At 46.5% G+C, this 16,821-nt stretch overlaps 1 protein-coding gene across 1 annotated transcript in view; it reads left to right on the forward strand.

Annotated features, from left to right (window-relative positions):
* Nucleotides 1-16,821, forward strand: part of ftz-f1 (ftz transcription factor 1) — a 301,960-nt gene that overhangs the window by 271,999 nt on the left and 13,140 nt on the right. Inside the window, exons 5-6 of the mRNA XM_037414080.2 lie at nt 10,735-10,993; nt 16,155-16,255. Of these exons, the coding sequence (XP_037269977.2) occupies nt 10,735-10,993; nt 16,155-16,255 (360 nt within the window). The remainder of the gene's footprint in view (nt 1-10,734; nt 10,994-16,154; nt 16,256-16,821) is intronic.

The following is a 16,821-nucleotide window of genomic DNA, read 5'->3' on the forward strand; positions in this document are numbered from 1 at the left end:
CCGCGGCTTTTGACGACGGGATCCAGACGGGAGCAGAGCGGGGCTAGCTACTTGTATACTTATTACACTTATTACGTGTAGTATGCTGCGATGCATGCGAATTTTCACCGGTACATCTTCTTTTCCTCCGTGTACATAGAGATATAGGCCGATGGGCCATCAGGGACGATCCGATTGTAACCTGCCTCAACGTTGGCACCCCGTGTGGCCAAGAAGTAAAACTTCCTCGGAACTATCCTCCCGTCAAACGCCTGCCGCCCTCGCTGGCAATCCGGTGCTTATTTCGTATTTTCCGCTGACTGTTGTTTTGTTTTCCCGCGTGTATTCTTCCTTTTAGTGCCGTTCCTTTTAGTCACCGCGTTACCAGACCGCCTTGCCTCGCTGAATCACAGCTCGTTTAAGACGCTCGCGCCATCGTTTGCGAGCCGGCCTTGGAGTCGTCTCCTCGCCGTGGACGCCGCTTCCTGGATAGTTACAGTAAGTAACGTTCCCGCAATGTGCAGCTGCGCGAAAATGGCAAGAGCGTGCCTTGTTTTTTTCTTTTCTTTTTCGCCTCGCTGACTCTGCCGCGTCCGTCCCTTGCGCCGCCCCGCTGCTGGCGTCTCGTGGCCTTCTCTTGCGTGCAGTACGCGCTGTCGAAATCCCCGCACTTGGGTTTTCGGAAACCGACCGGCAGCACGAGAAAAGCGTTTGCGACGCGTGGGTAAAAACTCTTCCATTGCAGCTTGGAACACGGATGATAAGACATATCCTTTCTGGTTGTCTGGGATACCTCAACCTGCGTAATATCTATTTGCGCTCTTCGCCACCGTCATTTGGTCGATCAGTTAAACTGGCAGCTACTGGAAGCAAGAATTATTCGCCGACATCAAAAAGAAAATCTGTATTTGTGTTGAAAGCTGACGACTTTCGTCGTGTTCGCGTACAATGAACAAACGTCCCGTGCAATGCTTTCATTCGGAAACATCATAACAAATAGGAAGGGCTCATTTCCAGGAATCCCTAAGGCAGGTGGAGTTGGGGGGGGGGGGGGGGGGGGCGTGATACTTCAGACTTCTTACGCTAAAAGTAAACACGTAAGGAACAAAAAGAACCACCCAACGTATCAGAGCCTCACTCAGGAAGGAAAAAAAAAACGTGCGCATTGCTATTATGTAAAGCGGCTTTAGATTCCTACCTGAATCTACTATGCTAATTCGCTCTTCTTTAATCCTCTCTGTGTTCTTGGCGCTCGCGCGTTTTTTGTGTTTTTTTTTCTGCTGTACTAAGAAGTCAATTTCATCGCAAAGACGAAACAGTCAGTGATTTATTGGTTGATTGATTGGTATGTGAGGTGTAACGTTCCAAAGCCATTGTATGATTGTGAGAGACGCCGTAGTGGAGGACTCCGGGAATTTCGACCAACTGGGGCTCTTTAACGCGCACCCAAATCTGAGCACACGGGCCTATACAGCATTCTCGCCTCAATCGAAAATGCAGCCGCCGCCGCCGGGATTTGATCCCGTGACCTACTGGTCAGCAGCCGAGTACCTTAGCCACTATAGCCCACCACGGCGGGGTGAAACAATAAATGCGACAGCAATGAATTGGAATGCTGTGCCAAATGATGTTAGCAGCCAACTCCAATTAGCATCTGACCTGGCGTGATTCAGCAAAACGCTAGCTTAAGGAAACATGAACGCTAGAACAACCAAAGCTACCTTCGTGCTGTCTATCAGTTACACGCAAACCGAGCGGTGATAACACAGCGCGGGCAAAGGTACGAGCCGTCTCTTAAGCCCTGGCAAGATAGGGGGCGCGCGACCAAGTAAGGGCGCCCCCCTCTCTTTCTCTCTTCGTGTGAAGGGAGAGCCGGCATGTTTTCTTTCTGCTCTAGCCGCGATCGTATACTGCCCTTGCCCGCTTTCCCTCGCAAATATATCATACGACGCGTGGGGGGGGGGGGAGTGTTATTGCCTTTGGTCATAAGAAGGAACATTACGGCAATTCTAACGGCAAATATGCGCTTGAAGTGTCCATGTGACTGATACCGCAGTAATTCCAACACGCGTTCAAATTTCGGCTCTTAGTCGGGCAACATGACACATTCTAAATTGGTGGTGCGCGTGGTTATTATTGCTTGTAATTAGGCGTATTCGACTTTCATTTACATACTGCTCACGGGTGTACTTTTCAGAGATTCTTGAAACGGTCGGCTGAGCGGCTTTGCGCAAGTCAAACGGTCACCGCGTGTCGCTTGATTGGCGCCTTATCGTTCTCTCAGGTGGCGTTCAGCGAACGAAACCGGCGCGCGCGGATCGTCTTCCGCACGGAATTCGCGCAGCAGCACGCACCGTCCTCGGTATTGCGTAATGGGGATTAAGGTGCGGAAATGACGCGAGCTGTAATCTGCTATCTAGCGTCTCTTCCTTGTCCAGAAATAACTTCGCCACTAAACGTGAGGAAAGGGATTCCGCTGAGCGGACGTGAAAAATAAAAGGAATAGCCTGGGAGGAAAGGGGTGAACGGAGGGCAGCTCTCTCTCGCGCGCCCAAACCGTAGATTTGTTTACACCGACTGCACGCCCCTCCGCTACGCGGTGGCACGGCGTGCTGACGATGCCACCGACTTGCCCGTCCGACCCGCAAGCTTGTATGCGCTTTGTGGCGATGGTGCGACTGGACGGCGAAACGGTGTTTTTGTTTCACCTTATTTATTTTTTTTATAGTTACTCCTCGTGATTAGACTTCATGCGTGATGAATTCAGTGCATACGGAATTATTAGCTCCTACCGTGTGCGCTAACATTTCCCGAAAACAATGCTGTATGTGTAATCAGTTCATCGTGGAAGACGATTACAATGCTGCATTCTCCATGATACACAAGCGGGGGCAATCAAGTCTTTGTGCAACATGTGTCAATACCGTGCTCAAAGCAACTGGCGCCTTCTACTCGTCCTCGTGTCCCCTCGTTTTGTATTTTCTCGCATTTATGCGCGCATATGACTGAAAATAATCTCCGCTTCAGTTCCATTTGACCTGTCTCGTCGAGTTTGATCTTGGCGAATCCGCGTCTTGGCATGATGGCATGAGTAAACCACGAATTAGACTCGAAAACTCGTGCACCGTCTCCTGCGGCGTCCCTAACTCTATTTTTTGAAACGGCAAACTTAATCTACCAATCAACATTCTATTTTCCTGCACGTGTCTGCCCTATAAACGCTGCTGAGGTTTTTTTTTTTTTTCAATTCTGGTGTTCAGAAATGGTTCGGTTGTGCGCTACGCCGGCGCACTTTGTTTTATGTGTTTTTTTTGTACTTTGTGCATTTTCACATCTCGTAAAATTTGCAGCTCAATTCTCTTTCTTTACAATTGAATAAAACTTACCCCGCTGGGGTCGACAGAGTTTGCGCGTGTGCTGTACCGACGGGAGTGTGGCTGCTTGGGCTAGTTGGTATGGCATGACGATAGTTATAGCGCGAGAACAAAACGACGACCCAGAGACAAGAAGTCCTTCGTGTCCTTCTTGTCTCTGTGTCGTCGTTTTGTTCTCGCGCTTTAACTATCGTCTGTACCGATGGGCCATGGCTGAGTACCGTGGAGCGGGATCTTCATGTTGTAATATTTTACTTCTGCAATGTATAAGAACGTATGCATCGCAGGCTCGATGGTACTGTTTTTCATTCATCTTATTGTGCCTTTGTAATGGCCGTATGTTTATGCGTGTTACAATGCGCTGGTTATGGAAAAAAAAAAGCTAGTAGCTCGGTCCATACACTTTTGACTAGAACTGTGTTATAACGAGGGAGGAAAAAAAGAAAGTGCAACATGTCGCGTTTCAGTGGCCGCTGGACGACGGTCAGGTATTAGAGGCGCCCGCACGAGGTACTCTTGTGGACTTGGCGTTTCGCTGCACCTGATCGCCCGCCAGCGAGTGACGGTGAAAAAGCGAATCTGTGAGAGAGAAAAACTGAATGGACAGCAACATGGTGGTCGAGATGGAGGACCGTCGTCTACGCCGGTGGGTGCTTGGCAAGACGGCGAGCAAATTATTATAGGAGACAGTGCTCCTTTCGCTGCACCTTCTGCCGCTACCACACACGGTTGATTGATTGCCCAGGAGTCGGTGCCGGTATATGGAGCGAGCGAACGGGTTTGAAATGTAAAGTGTGCGTAACCACAGTGACGGCTCTTGTGAAAGGAGCACATTGAGTAACGTCGTTGTTTTGTTGCATAACATTTGCTGCCGCGATTTAGGCCCCCTCTCTCATTATATATATATATATATATATATATATATATATATATATATATATATATATATATATATATATATATATATATATATATATATATATATATATGTGTGTGTGTGTGTGTGTGTGTGTGTGTGTGTGTGTGTGTGTGCGCGCGATTTCCAAGTCTTTTCGGCTCGTCGCGTTCTGTTGCTGCCCGCCTGTGGCTCTTGCACAGGCCGTCACGTGACGAGCGTCCGGGGAGGCCTATGTGGGTCAGTCACGTGGTTTCTCTTGGGTCTCCTCGCGGAAATCGCGCGGCGCCCCGCTCGCGCGCCGTCAGCACCGAACGGATATGACTGCGCGTCGAAAGAGCCGCAGGCGAGAGATGCGTGAAAAGAAAATGGCGGCTTCGTTGAACGGGAAAGGAAGAGGAGAAGGGCGGCGCGTCTGTTCGAGTGACGGCCGTCGTTGTGCTAACAGGCTGCACTGTCTGGCGTCCACTGTTGGGGGCACAAAGCGGCCTGCTTCGGTACGCAGCGAATGCCAACTCTGTGGCGTCAGCACTGGTTGCCATGCGTATCTGTTGTCATTCCCTCTTGTCTGATGAGGAGTAAGATTCAGCTTTCTCTTTCGATGGCCGCTTGATCAACGGCTCATCATGCCTAACTGCCAAAGTTTGGACAGGCCGCATTGCTTCTCGACCTGTTTACCAAGGGAGATGAGAGATGCGGCGGCAGACCGATGGCTTTCCGACTCTCTTTATTAGCTCAGGCCCGTTGGTGAATGGCCAGCCAATCTGGACTGTATATTAAAAGGTGCAAAGCATTAACACTATCAACGCATTTTCTCTCCTCGAATTTCCATTTCCCACCGGGCTTGGAAACGAAGGATCCGAGGGCAGCAGAAGTCGGGTCCTCAATGCTTGACCCCTTGCGGGCGCGCTTTCACAGTTTAGCTAAAGCTGCACCAACGTTGGTACTCACGTGGAAGTGGTAAGGTGGCGGCTGGTTCCTCGCAGCTCACTGATTGCTGCAGAATCAGCTTTAATCGCTTCCCTAAAGCTACGACGGTGGGTTTCTCGATAGATGTTTTATTTCTCCTTGGTCGCGTGAATCGCCTCACTCGAGGTTCTTAAGCCGGAAAAGATGTCTAGGGATCCGGGCTGCAGTCCATTCAGTAAGATTTCAATATAGCATTTGTTCTTTCAGTTCGATGCACGTCAGACAGCTCTACTTTGTCACAGTTTAGTTATCTGTCTACTTCAGTGGCTACAGAGAGTGCATATATATAAAGCTTCCAGGTGCGCTTCTCCACGCACCTCGCTTGATGTAACCAAGACAGGCATCGGAATAGAAGTTGTGAATACGCAGGCTGGTGACGTCATTCAGGCTGGTGACGTCATTCCCGTCTCTCTCCATTACTCACATGGTCTGAGCTTGGAACACGCGTGTGTCTGTCTGGCTTCTCAGAGTTACGCAGGCTGAGAATTCGACCGGCTTGGGAACTGTTATTCAGTCATGCAATCGAAGCTTTTCAGCGCGGTATCAATAAATCTGTCTGTTACATAAATTGATTTTAAATCTCCTGTAAACTCGATTGCAAGATATATGAACTTTTGTTCATTTTTTATGGTGAGTTACTTGTAACTAGATTGACGGCATTCTAGTTGCTCTAATCGCGACATGTGCGAGCACCTCCGAGGGTGCGTCGCATTCAACACTGCAGAAGCTCATTGTATCACGCACATCGGAAGTGGTTTGGTGACGTGTCGCCGTAAAACATGCACGCGCGTGCCCGTCATCCCGCTCGGTGGAGTGCATGCTTGGAGGAGGCTGGCAGGTTGTGTAGCGCGTCGTTTCGATATATATTATAAGCAAGCACGCGGAAGGGGTTGGGGCACGGAAACTGACATTCATGGCGAAAGATTACGCGCATTCTGCCATCTTGTTGGGCCCGAGTGCGAGATGATAGCGGCAAAGGTGTACGCGCCGTTTCATTCCGGTCCTTTACGGGGTCGCACGGCGCTGCCATTGTCGGCGTCGAAGCGGCGGCTGTCACTCACAGCCGGCCTACATCTTTTGTCGCCCGTTGCGGGACCCGGCGGTGCGTGTTTGATTGAGCGCCGCTCGCCGCTTTCGCCCGGCCGGCCTCTTCGCTGTGAGCGGCCGGATGTGCGCGACGGACTCGCCGCGAAGCGCGTCATTGGCGTTCAATTGCTGACCCGTTTGAAGTCTATAGTACACTTAGCTACATGTGGAGTCCTGCTAACGATCTGCCCGAAAACCTGGCGCGGGGATCGCGAAAGGTTTTGATTTTTATAGGTAGTTCAAACGCGCAGTTGCGTGTCTTATGGCGAATTCCATTGGAAGAGCAGGAGCACTCAAAAGCACGCTTAAAGTGCTCTCCTCGGAGACGGCGTGTTTCAGGTATCGAACAGGTGCAGGAGCACTGTTATTCACTGGTAGAGCGAGAGCGCTTTTGCTGCGCCGAGAGCAGCCAGGAGCAGTTTGCAGTGCTCTCGCCTGAAAAGCGGAGTAGGCGAAGTACGTCCAGTCACTTGGTACTTGAACGTCACAGCCTCCGAATTTTTCTTCAGCCGGTGAGCGCGGCGGCAATGGTAGCAACCATGTGTAGTTTGACACCGGTGTTTTGTACGGATGGCTACGATGACAGCTGGACCTCTGCCGAATGAGTCATTGCGCAAGCATACTAGGTATTAGGATAATGAAGAACGTGTGAGTGACCGATTTCACGCGTATTTTGCTGCTGCCCCACAAAGAATATGCCGGGGCTTGGAATGTTCCGGTCACATGGTCTCTCTACTGGATAGATGGATGGATTGATGTGGCTGTACCCTTTAGATCGGGCGGCGGCTAACGCCACCTAGCCGTATTACTTAGTGAACCACCAACTAGATTTATCTTTTTTTTTTCACTTTAAATAGTGAAGTACAGGACTGGTACTTTGCAGTGAATGGTTTAATTTTCACTCGTGCCTTGACCTTAGCCACCAATCAGATAACCTCCTTCTAGTTAATTCTACCCGCTTAAAGTCTATATTGCTTTGGGTGCACGTTAAAGAACCCCAGGTGGTCGAAATTTCCGCAGCCCTCCACTACGGCGTCTCTGATAATCATATGGTGGTTTTGGGATGTTAAACCCCACATATCAAATAAAGTCTATTTTGCCCTCCCTGTCCCTAAACCCCAGTGCTTTGAAAAACTCTGCGCCATCATTCTGAACTATAGGGTGAAGCCCTTTACAGAACATTACCAAGTGTTTGGCAGTTTCCTCCTCCTCTCCGCATGCACTGCATACAGTGTCTACCCCTTCGTACTTGGCCCGATATGTCTTCGTCACCTTGTCCCCTGCCCTCTGGGAGCGCGGCGCATTCCAGTGGCAGATCGAGTGGCCCTGCACTCAGTGCTCTGCCTCCCTCTCCTCACTGCCCCTGTACTCCTGTTCTCTCAATGGAAATCGCCATTCAACGGCTTACTGACGAATGAATGCAATTCTGTCGTCCCGACAGCTCTCTTTGCCGCGTCCTGTGCCGTACCCAGGGGTTGGCGGCGGACAACTACGGCGCTGCGCGTGACCCGCGTTGCGATCTCATAACAGCTTTCGCTGTAAAAAAAAAAATTCTGCCGGGGCCGCGCCGAGCAGTTATCGAATGGCATTGACAGGAACGTCATCTGAGCTGCACGCTGGAAGGTACATCGGGAAAAGTTTACCGACGACGTAGTCCGGACTCCCAGCCGAGTGCGAGGATTTGCTTCCTGATGTTTCAAAAATTATTTTTCCCGAAAAAAAAAAAAAAACAAACCTTCCAGCCCCTGTGGTAACTGTTCGACCGAATTGGCCGGATACATGGCGCGTAGCGACCCCGTTTGAATATCCGGCGGTCCGCTGGGGCGAACAGTACACACATCCGCTTCGGGACCTGTCTTGTCCGGCTGCAGCCGGAATGAGAGTAGCCGCGTGCGGTAATGAACGCGCGTGCCATCGAAGCGGAAAGCGACAGAGTGGGACACATTCAGTAATTGAAACTGTTGCCCATTTGCTTATGTGTGTGCAATATATTACTGAACCTCCCCTGGCCATTGAAGTTCAGGACCACTTCCAGCGTGCTAACGCAGTGAACCTCTCACACCTCAGCATGATCCTCCCAATAATGTCCGAGTAGCAGAAGCGTGTCGCGCCGTCCGGCTCCTAAGTCCATTCGTGTCTTCGAGTGCGGGGAGATCTAACTAGACACCCATCATATGGCGCACGCAAAGAAATACGGTCACATGCGTGGTGGCGAGGAACGAGAGGGCAAATGAGGCAGTTAAGAACAGCCGATAGGCATATGAAGGCGCGCGCTACGGCCCCCTGGCTCCCGTCTAGGCGCGCAGCGGGATTCGAGCTTTTAAAAAGACTCCGGGTGGCGTAAGGCGGGCACATTGTTGGAGCGCTCTTTTGTTCTTCGACCCTCGTTCTGCCGTCGGCAAGCCAGCACAGCGCACTTGTTTCCTCACGGAGCTGCGGCCCAATCCTGCAACCTGGACAATGCAGTTGGACACGATCCACGGCCATTTGCGCAAGCGCCATCTTTGTCTTGGCGTATAATTATTAATATGGAAGCAACCGCCATTGTGAACACCCTTTCCGCTGCTGTCGACGTGCGCCTCTGGGCGTGCAGAGACGGAATTTGGCCATCGGCATTCGCTGACGCGCCGTTGTCGTGGTTGCGTTTAGGCACTTCGTGCGGCCGACAGCTAATTGTCCATCGCCGCGGTGGTGTACCTATTTTGTTGTTTTTTTGTACTTATTACGCTTTGTGCGTGACCCGCACGGCGATGACGAGCGACCTTGCTGCGTATTTGGTTTTGTTAGGCCTAGCCACGCCGTCGTACGCGCTGGTGTGTTGCGCCTTGTTCGTTTAATGCACTCACTGGTGCGTTTCTATCTTTATGTGTCGCTAAACACTACATCATCACAGGCCAACGCTGTCAGCAGTGGAAGTAAAACAAAAATGCAGTCATTATGGTACCATTGTTACAAGCGAAACGGAGTAGTTTGTTTTTTTTGAAGGTTTGCGTGGGGGCAGAAATATAGACAAAATAATGAACTAAGTCATAGCCATTACTGTACTCTGGAGCACTGTCAAGAATGCTTGAAAGTGTGTGTGTGTGTGTGTGTGTGTGTGTGTGTGTGTGTGTGTGTGTGTGTGTGTGTGTGTGTGTGTGTGTGTGTGTGTGTGTGTGTGTGTGTGTTTGGCACACACACATTAATTTGCATAAAGGAGGGTAGGAATTTCCCCACTGGCATAAATTTCTCTGTTGTACCTGCAACCTCATAGAAGGTATGGACTGTTCCAGATATGCAGATTGAAGCATCTCAACAGTTTTGTTTAGGTAGCTTATTTTGTATGCAAAAGTATATGAACAACTTTGGTGGATAGTGAAGTTAATGTTCATAAGCATTCCAACTGTTTTAGGCAAACATGCAACATTATGAGCATATTATATGCATTCTATACAGATCAGAATCATTTTTCACTTGCAATGTTCAGGTGCTCTTTAAAGTATATTTCTCTTCCCCTTGTGATGCAAAAGTCTTAACGATTTAAGCGTTATGTTGTGAAGTGCAGTACTTGCCATTCTTTTGTATAATATCTAGAGAGTTGTATGTAATTGTCTCTTTACACTACTGGACTTCCTGTGTACTTACAAAGAGAGAGAGAGAGGGGGGGGAAACAAGAAAGGCAGTTTTGCCCTAGGGGAAAATCATTGGGGGCAATAGCAAAGTTTAGTATTGCATTTAAATGCCTTGGGGGGTCTTTTAACTGAACATGGCTCTGGCGTGATACCACTACACAGCCAACATGACTACTCTTCCTGAACTCTACCTAGATTTGCAGCTAGAAACACGAGGGTCCTTGCAATGCTGGTATGATGGGAAGCGCCAGTTGTACCTGGTGCTGCAGGCATCACATATTGATTATACACGAGGTGAAACTGACTGGAAGCTGTCGGCATGGAATATTGGATAGCACTGACTTGGTGTTCACTGGTCTTTCTCTTCAGACCAATATATGTGCATCGTGAGCTCAGTAGAAACACCGGTGTGCATACAGTGTGTGTACACACAATGCTCATGATAGTGGCAGAATGCAGAGGGTGATTGAGAGTAGTGTTGGCTGTGTGTTCGCTTTGCCTCATTATTTTTGCATCCAAAGCACTACGTCTTCGAGACCCTCTAATCTTCTGCGTGGGCCACCCATGCGCTGTCACCTGCATGCACACACAGCAGCACCAGCGCTCACAGTGCATACCATCTCCGTAACAATAATAGTTTCTTGTCTTGAGTAAAAGTTTGGGCAAAATAATGAACTCATTCGGTGCCATTACTGTATGTTGGAGCATTGTCGAGGATGCTTGGAAGTATGTTGTGTTTCAGGTGACTGACAGGCCAGGGTGTGTGCCTGTGGGGGCTGGTAAACCTGTTTACTTATGCATTTGTTTGTCACTTCTACAGGTGGATGACCAAATGAAGCTGCTGCAGCAGTCATGGAGTGACATGCTCATCCTGGATCATGTGCACCAGCGGCTGCACAATGGCTTGCCAGACGACACCACCCTACCCAATGGCCAGAAGTTCTCGCTCGTGTCACTGGCACTGCTGGGGCTGCCTGCGTTGGCCGACCAGCTACATGCGCTCACTGCTCGCCTGCAGGAGCTGCGCTTTGACCCCGTCGACTATGTCTGCCTCAAGTTCCTGCTCCTGCTCAACCCAGGTGCCCTGCCAGCTTGGCTGCTTTGCTATCCTGTGCATGCCTGCCCATCTTCCTGCTTTCTGCTGTGGCCCCTTCTAGAGATTAGGGGCTTAGCTTCTTGTAGATAAAACTGAGCTCGACATTTTCTGTACGTTAAAAAGGTTGGAGTAGGGGTAGCAGCTTAAAAAAAACAAATATTTATATAAAGATAAATGGTGCTTTATATACACAGTTGAAATGGTTACCTCGGTCTACTTTTTCTGCATTACTTGCATATCACTCACTTTGAAACTGGGCTCGACATTGTACGATCAAAAGGTTGGAGTGGGGGTAGCAGCTTTCAAAAAAGCACATTTTTATATAAAGATAAATGGTGCTTTATATATACAGTTGAAATGGTTACCTCGGTCTACTTTTCCTGCATTACTTGCATATCTTTTAAACGAACTCAACTGTATTACCCCCGTATTTGCTTGAGTGATCTGTTATTCTTGTGAAGAAGCAGAGTACCTAAGTTGGGCAAGTCTACACAAGTGCATTTGTACCAGCCTATCTCGTTCCTTTGTGTTCAATGTAATATGTTTGCAGTGTAGGCAAATATGTTCATATAATGGTTGGCTTTAAATGGAGGTATTACTCATAACAAAGTGTAATAATTTGACTTTTAATGCAAGGGGCCATAGCATTTCATTGTAAACAATGGTATTGTAATTTGGGCTTGTAACACATTACTATTCCTGATTTATATATCTTTCATTTGACTGCCTAACAGTGTTTGAAGTGCATCTCATATGTCACTGTATTTGAGGCACAATATTAAGTTAGCATTCAGAAAATGTGCAGCCTTCATTTTCCGTAAAAATCACTAATTCCCACCATTGCCATATGTTACCATTAATTGTACTGTTGACTGTAGAGGGTATTCACATTATTTAGCACTAGTCTAAGCATGTATTTCAGTGAACATTGCATAGCCTGCAACGCACTTCAAGTGTAATTTTTAGAAGTTGAATGCAATTGTCTAAAAAAGTAAAGGCATCTGAAAACAAGGCTGCAGTCAGCTTTTATTTCTATATCTGGCACCTTGTAAGACACTCCTGAATCCTTAGTCGCATATTGGCTATTGTCTCAGAATGTTTAGTGCAAATCCTCCAGAACCATTCAATTTCATGTGCCTCCACAAGATGTGTACATTTGCCATGTGCCACCCACTTTGGATGGCTGCTTCTAAATGATGACTGGCTGCAATGTACCATCTAATTCCGTATCCCATTTTGTTTAATATTTCATTTTATGTGTGCATGACACCATAATGTGCTTCATGTTTTACTTCATTTACTTTGTGTTGGTGAATTGCCCCAAGATTTAAGGAAAATGCATTTCAGAAGAACAAACGGGTTGTCTTGTATTAGTATGAGCTATTGTCAGTGGACTATTTCTACCTTTGACTTTACGAAGCCATTGTACTGTAAGGTTTTCTTTTTTATAAGTGAAAGCAGAAAACAAATAACAGCTTTCTTTTAGCACTAGAGATAAGGTATATGTGGTCCCGGTAACATTTAGGCTGTACAGCATGTAAGCATTCAGGCAATCTTTTACAACTTTTGCATTACAAAAAAAAAAAAAAAAAATCTGTCCCGTCTTGCTTGCTTTGCTGCTCAAACATATATTAGCTTGGGGCATGGTTTCTGTATTTGGTTGTTGCGAGATCTTGCAGTTGCTGAATAATGCTTGCAACTGGGGCTCCTAAGTCTCCAAGACCCTTTTTACATCTCTTTTGCTAGATGATGAAGCCAGCTGACTCAAGGTACAAACAGGCAGCCTTTTCATTTTACTCAATATGTGGACTCTCAAGTACAGTGTCTAGATTGTCATTCATTCATTCATTCATTCATTCATTCATCTGGTTAATCTTTTCCGCAGCATTGAGCATGCATTGAAACCGTCTGTGACTGAACATCTCATGTGTTTTTGTTCATATATATCTCGAATAGCTTGCAAGGCAGTGTTCATTGATAGAATTTACAGCATAGAGCAGTATAGCAAACATTTAGTTTTAAAAAAATTCTTGGAAGTTTGAAGTATTGATGTCAACTCTTTTGACCCAATTAATACAGTCATTGAGTTGTCATGTTTGCTGCTGTCGTACTGCACATAATGCTTAAATTTTATCATATCAGTAAATATGCTTCACTCCTTTGTGAGAGAGGTGGATGGGACAGTCTTATTTTTAGCACTTCAAGGATCACTTAATACCATACATTAGGTGCTCTCCATGACTGCATAGCTTCATTGGTATTACTATTGTTTGCATTCATCTACTTTGACCATCCATCCATTCATTCATTCATCTATCTAACAGCTATGTGAACTAGAAGCACTAGTATCCAGTGATGCTTTGGCTTGGCAAACACTGATGCATTTTTGCCACGCAGTGTGTCAACCTCAAGTTGCTGAATGTGTGCTTGAAGGTGAGCCATCGGAAAGGTGGTTTTGTTGACTTGTGGCCAAAGGTGTTGCTTAGTGTTCAACCTTTCTCATAGCAACTAGGAATTGAACATTTTATGCCTTGGTGCAAGACACATTGATCTCTTCGAATTTATACTAAAGCTTTCTTAGTATCCAGCTTCTGTCTTTGTCCGTATGGTGTTGCATGAAATGTTGTAGAGACCAGGGGAGCCATTGCTACACTGTCTAGGTGAATAGGCAAAATTCTACTTATGAAAACTGAAGAAAAAATGAGCTTCCTTATAAAGTGCTTAATCCAGTCTGAAAGCCCCAAATCTTCTATTCTTGCATAAAAAAAAATGAGCCCATCAGATTCTGTTGTTCTTCTCGCTCAACAAAAACTAATGAAATTCAGGCCGGCATTGTAACCGGTTGTGTGACTCTTTATGAATATGAATCCCAGTTGTCGCAAACTGTTGGGAGAATCTTAAACACTCTTGTGTCTAGGAGTCAATTCGTAAGATTTTCATCTTGTGGAGATGGGTCACTGGCCTTGAAGGAGCCCCAGGGAACCTTCTGCAAAATCTATGCCCTTGTAGATGAGTTCAGGAAACTACAAGTAGGTGTAATAGTTGCATAGTTTCAGTGTATCATTTGGGTTGTCCAATATACTACCTTAATCATTGAAGGCAACATGCTTAACCCCTTCCTGCCTCTTTTTTAGTTTTCGATGCTGAGAAGATAGATCTGTGATCTTTAATTCAAATTTAAATCACTAAAATGTAATGGGATGTGCCTATTTGATTTGACAGTATTCATAATGATAGGAAGTGTGTAATTTTGTGGCATTGCTACACTCGGATGAGATTGGCTCAGTACTCTGCCAAAAAAAAAAAATTCAGGAAGAAAACATTTTGTTCATTTGGAATCTCTCAGACTCTTTTGCAAATCGTAGCATCACAGAAGAATGTCTCTGAGGAATTAGCATTAGGATCTAGATCTGTGCCTTAGTCACAGGACCACAGAGCGCTTTAGTTTGCTAGGAGAAAAAAAAAAAAGAAACTTCCCCCATATTTAGAGATGGTACTATTTCGTAGCCATAAGCCAGCTCTAAACACCTGACATCATTGTAACGCTTCTTGTGAGTGAGCCCAAGAGAACACTATTATGGACATGTTCATGGTGGGCGTTCCTTTATAGGTGCCTTTCTGATCATGGGGGTTTCTTGTACATATGTGGCCACTGTTAGAGGTACCACGGCCCTCGCTGCCACTCACCTTGGATCACCAAGCGGGGCGGCGCATAGTACTGCGGCGCAAGCACAATCAGCGCCAGAGGCAGAGTTAGTTGCACATCGTCTGCTGCGGTTCCCCACACTTTGCCGCGTGCGCTCTCGTAAAGGGTGCTTGCAATCTTTTGCCACTCGAGGTGAAGTGGGAGGAACCGTAGCAGACAATGTGCAGCTAACTTCACCTTTGATTTTGCTTACACCACAATATGCACGGCGCCCGCCGTGGTGCTCTGCGGAGCCCCCTCCGCGCCCCCTCCCGTGTCCCGTGTTATCTCCAACAGTTACCAGACCGGTACATCATTCTTTAGAATCACTTTGCGAAATCCTGCTTTTTTAAGTTACTAGATTTGGTATAATTGGCATAATTTTCAATGTTAGGTACCAATAAAAATGGCCTCGAAACAATTCAGTGTATACAAATTTGGCATCAGTGTCAGTACTGCAGTTATTTTTCATGCCATCCCAAGCGATTCGGCCTTTTTTAGACGTACATGTTCCCAACTATGATTATTTTTGTTTCACACAGAAGGCTGCACCTGACAGCATAGTTTAGCTACTTTTGCAGCAATTATCTAGTCTCTCACTTTTTTCTAGTCTGTGCATCTGCATGAGGGAACATTTAGGCAATGAGAATACGTTGTATGTAATACTTCTTCTTTAGTACATATATCTTGTATTTAATATGGCATTGTAAAGCAAGCCATTACAATCGAACAGTGGCGTGGCTAGAAAGTCGTAAATAAACAACCGGTACTGTTTGTGTGTGTACACAGAACCATCGGTATGAAGTGTTTGGCTGCATGAATGCACTGGTATCATGATTTGCCAGCAGAACAGCCTGCCATTGCAGTGCATATTATTACTGTGAGCAGCAACTTGATGAAACATAGGTGATTCACACTTAGAACTGAGGATGAAGCAGCGTGAGTACTTGTGGCCTTGTTTTAGTCATGCTGTTTCATCCTCATTTCTAAGTAACATTTCTGTCTGATTCCCTGTCTTTGCCTATGTATACGTGTACAAGCTTAATAAATGGGCACAGTTCTGGAATAGCAGTTTTAAAGTTTTCCCTTTAATTTCATCAAAAACTCTATATGGGAGAAAATGACGTCATTTGTGCTCTTTTTGAAGCTCTCACTGGAACTTTTTCTCAGTGATTTCGAAAAATGGCATAAGGGCTAGCTTTTTTTTTTTTTTTTAAGCTTTCATTGCAAGTTTCCCCACGTGGAAAGCTGCTGCACTGCTGCAAGTTAATAGTGATTTTACTGCACCTTCTACTTGTATGAGGGATTTATTCACTGGACAATCCAGGCTTTTTCAGTCTATTAAGGTGTTTTGCTTTGTGTTTAAGAGACCTGTGTTCTGAATGTATGGCACTGCATTTCCTTTCCTGGTGGGCCTCTGCTGTCTTCTCCTTTGTGTGTGCTGGTGCGGCTGGAGCAGACGTGCGGACTTTGAGCAACGTGCGACTGGTGCACGAAGCACAGGAACAGACCAAGCAGGTCCATCTTGAGTACTGCCTCAGCAACTACCCTCAGATCAGCGTACGTACATTTTTTTAAACACTTTCCACACCCCCTCGATTTTAGGAAATTGCTGGTAACATTGAAGCTGTGATCCCTGCAGTGAAAAAAAAATCCTTTGAACAATTTTCGTTATGCAGCAGTTATGAAATGTGGTCGTGGTGTGTGGATTGTTATTTCTTTGAACAAATTCCTTCTTTGGAGTAGAAATGTGTTATCTTATTTGCAGTGCGATCTGCCATGGTAGCTTAATCTCTGTGGTGTTGTACAGTTGAGCTTGAAAGACCCCTGAACAACCTCTGAAAATATGGAGAATCTCTCCAGGTGTTTCCAGTGTTTGGTCTTTGCAGCACAATTCGTGACGCCAGCAGTTTGTTCATGTGACGTCAGTATGAAATAATCCCTCAATTGGTGGATACACGAGAGCTATCTGTTAAACATCTCTTACCCTGCTTTGCCACACAGTCACATGTTCATTCTGCCTTGTTTCGCTTCACTATCGTGCACAATAATCTTATTTCGCTTTGTTTACTGTGTTTGTAACTGTGCAAGTGGAGATTGCAGCATTTAGTCGAAAGACACAAAAT

This window comes from Rhipicephalus microplus, chromosome X (genome assembly GCF_043290135.1).
Source record: "Rhipicephalus microplus isolate Deutch F79 chromosome X, USDA_Rmic, whole genome shotgun sequence".
Lineage (NCBI taxonomy): Eukaryota > Metazoa > Arthropoda > Arachnida > Ixodida > Ixodidae > Rhipicephalus > Rhipicephalus microplus.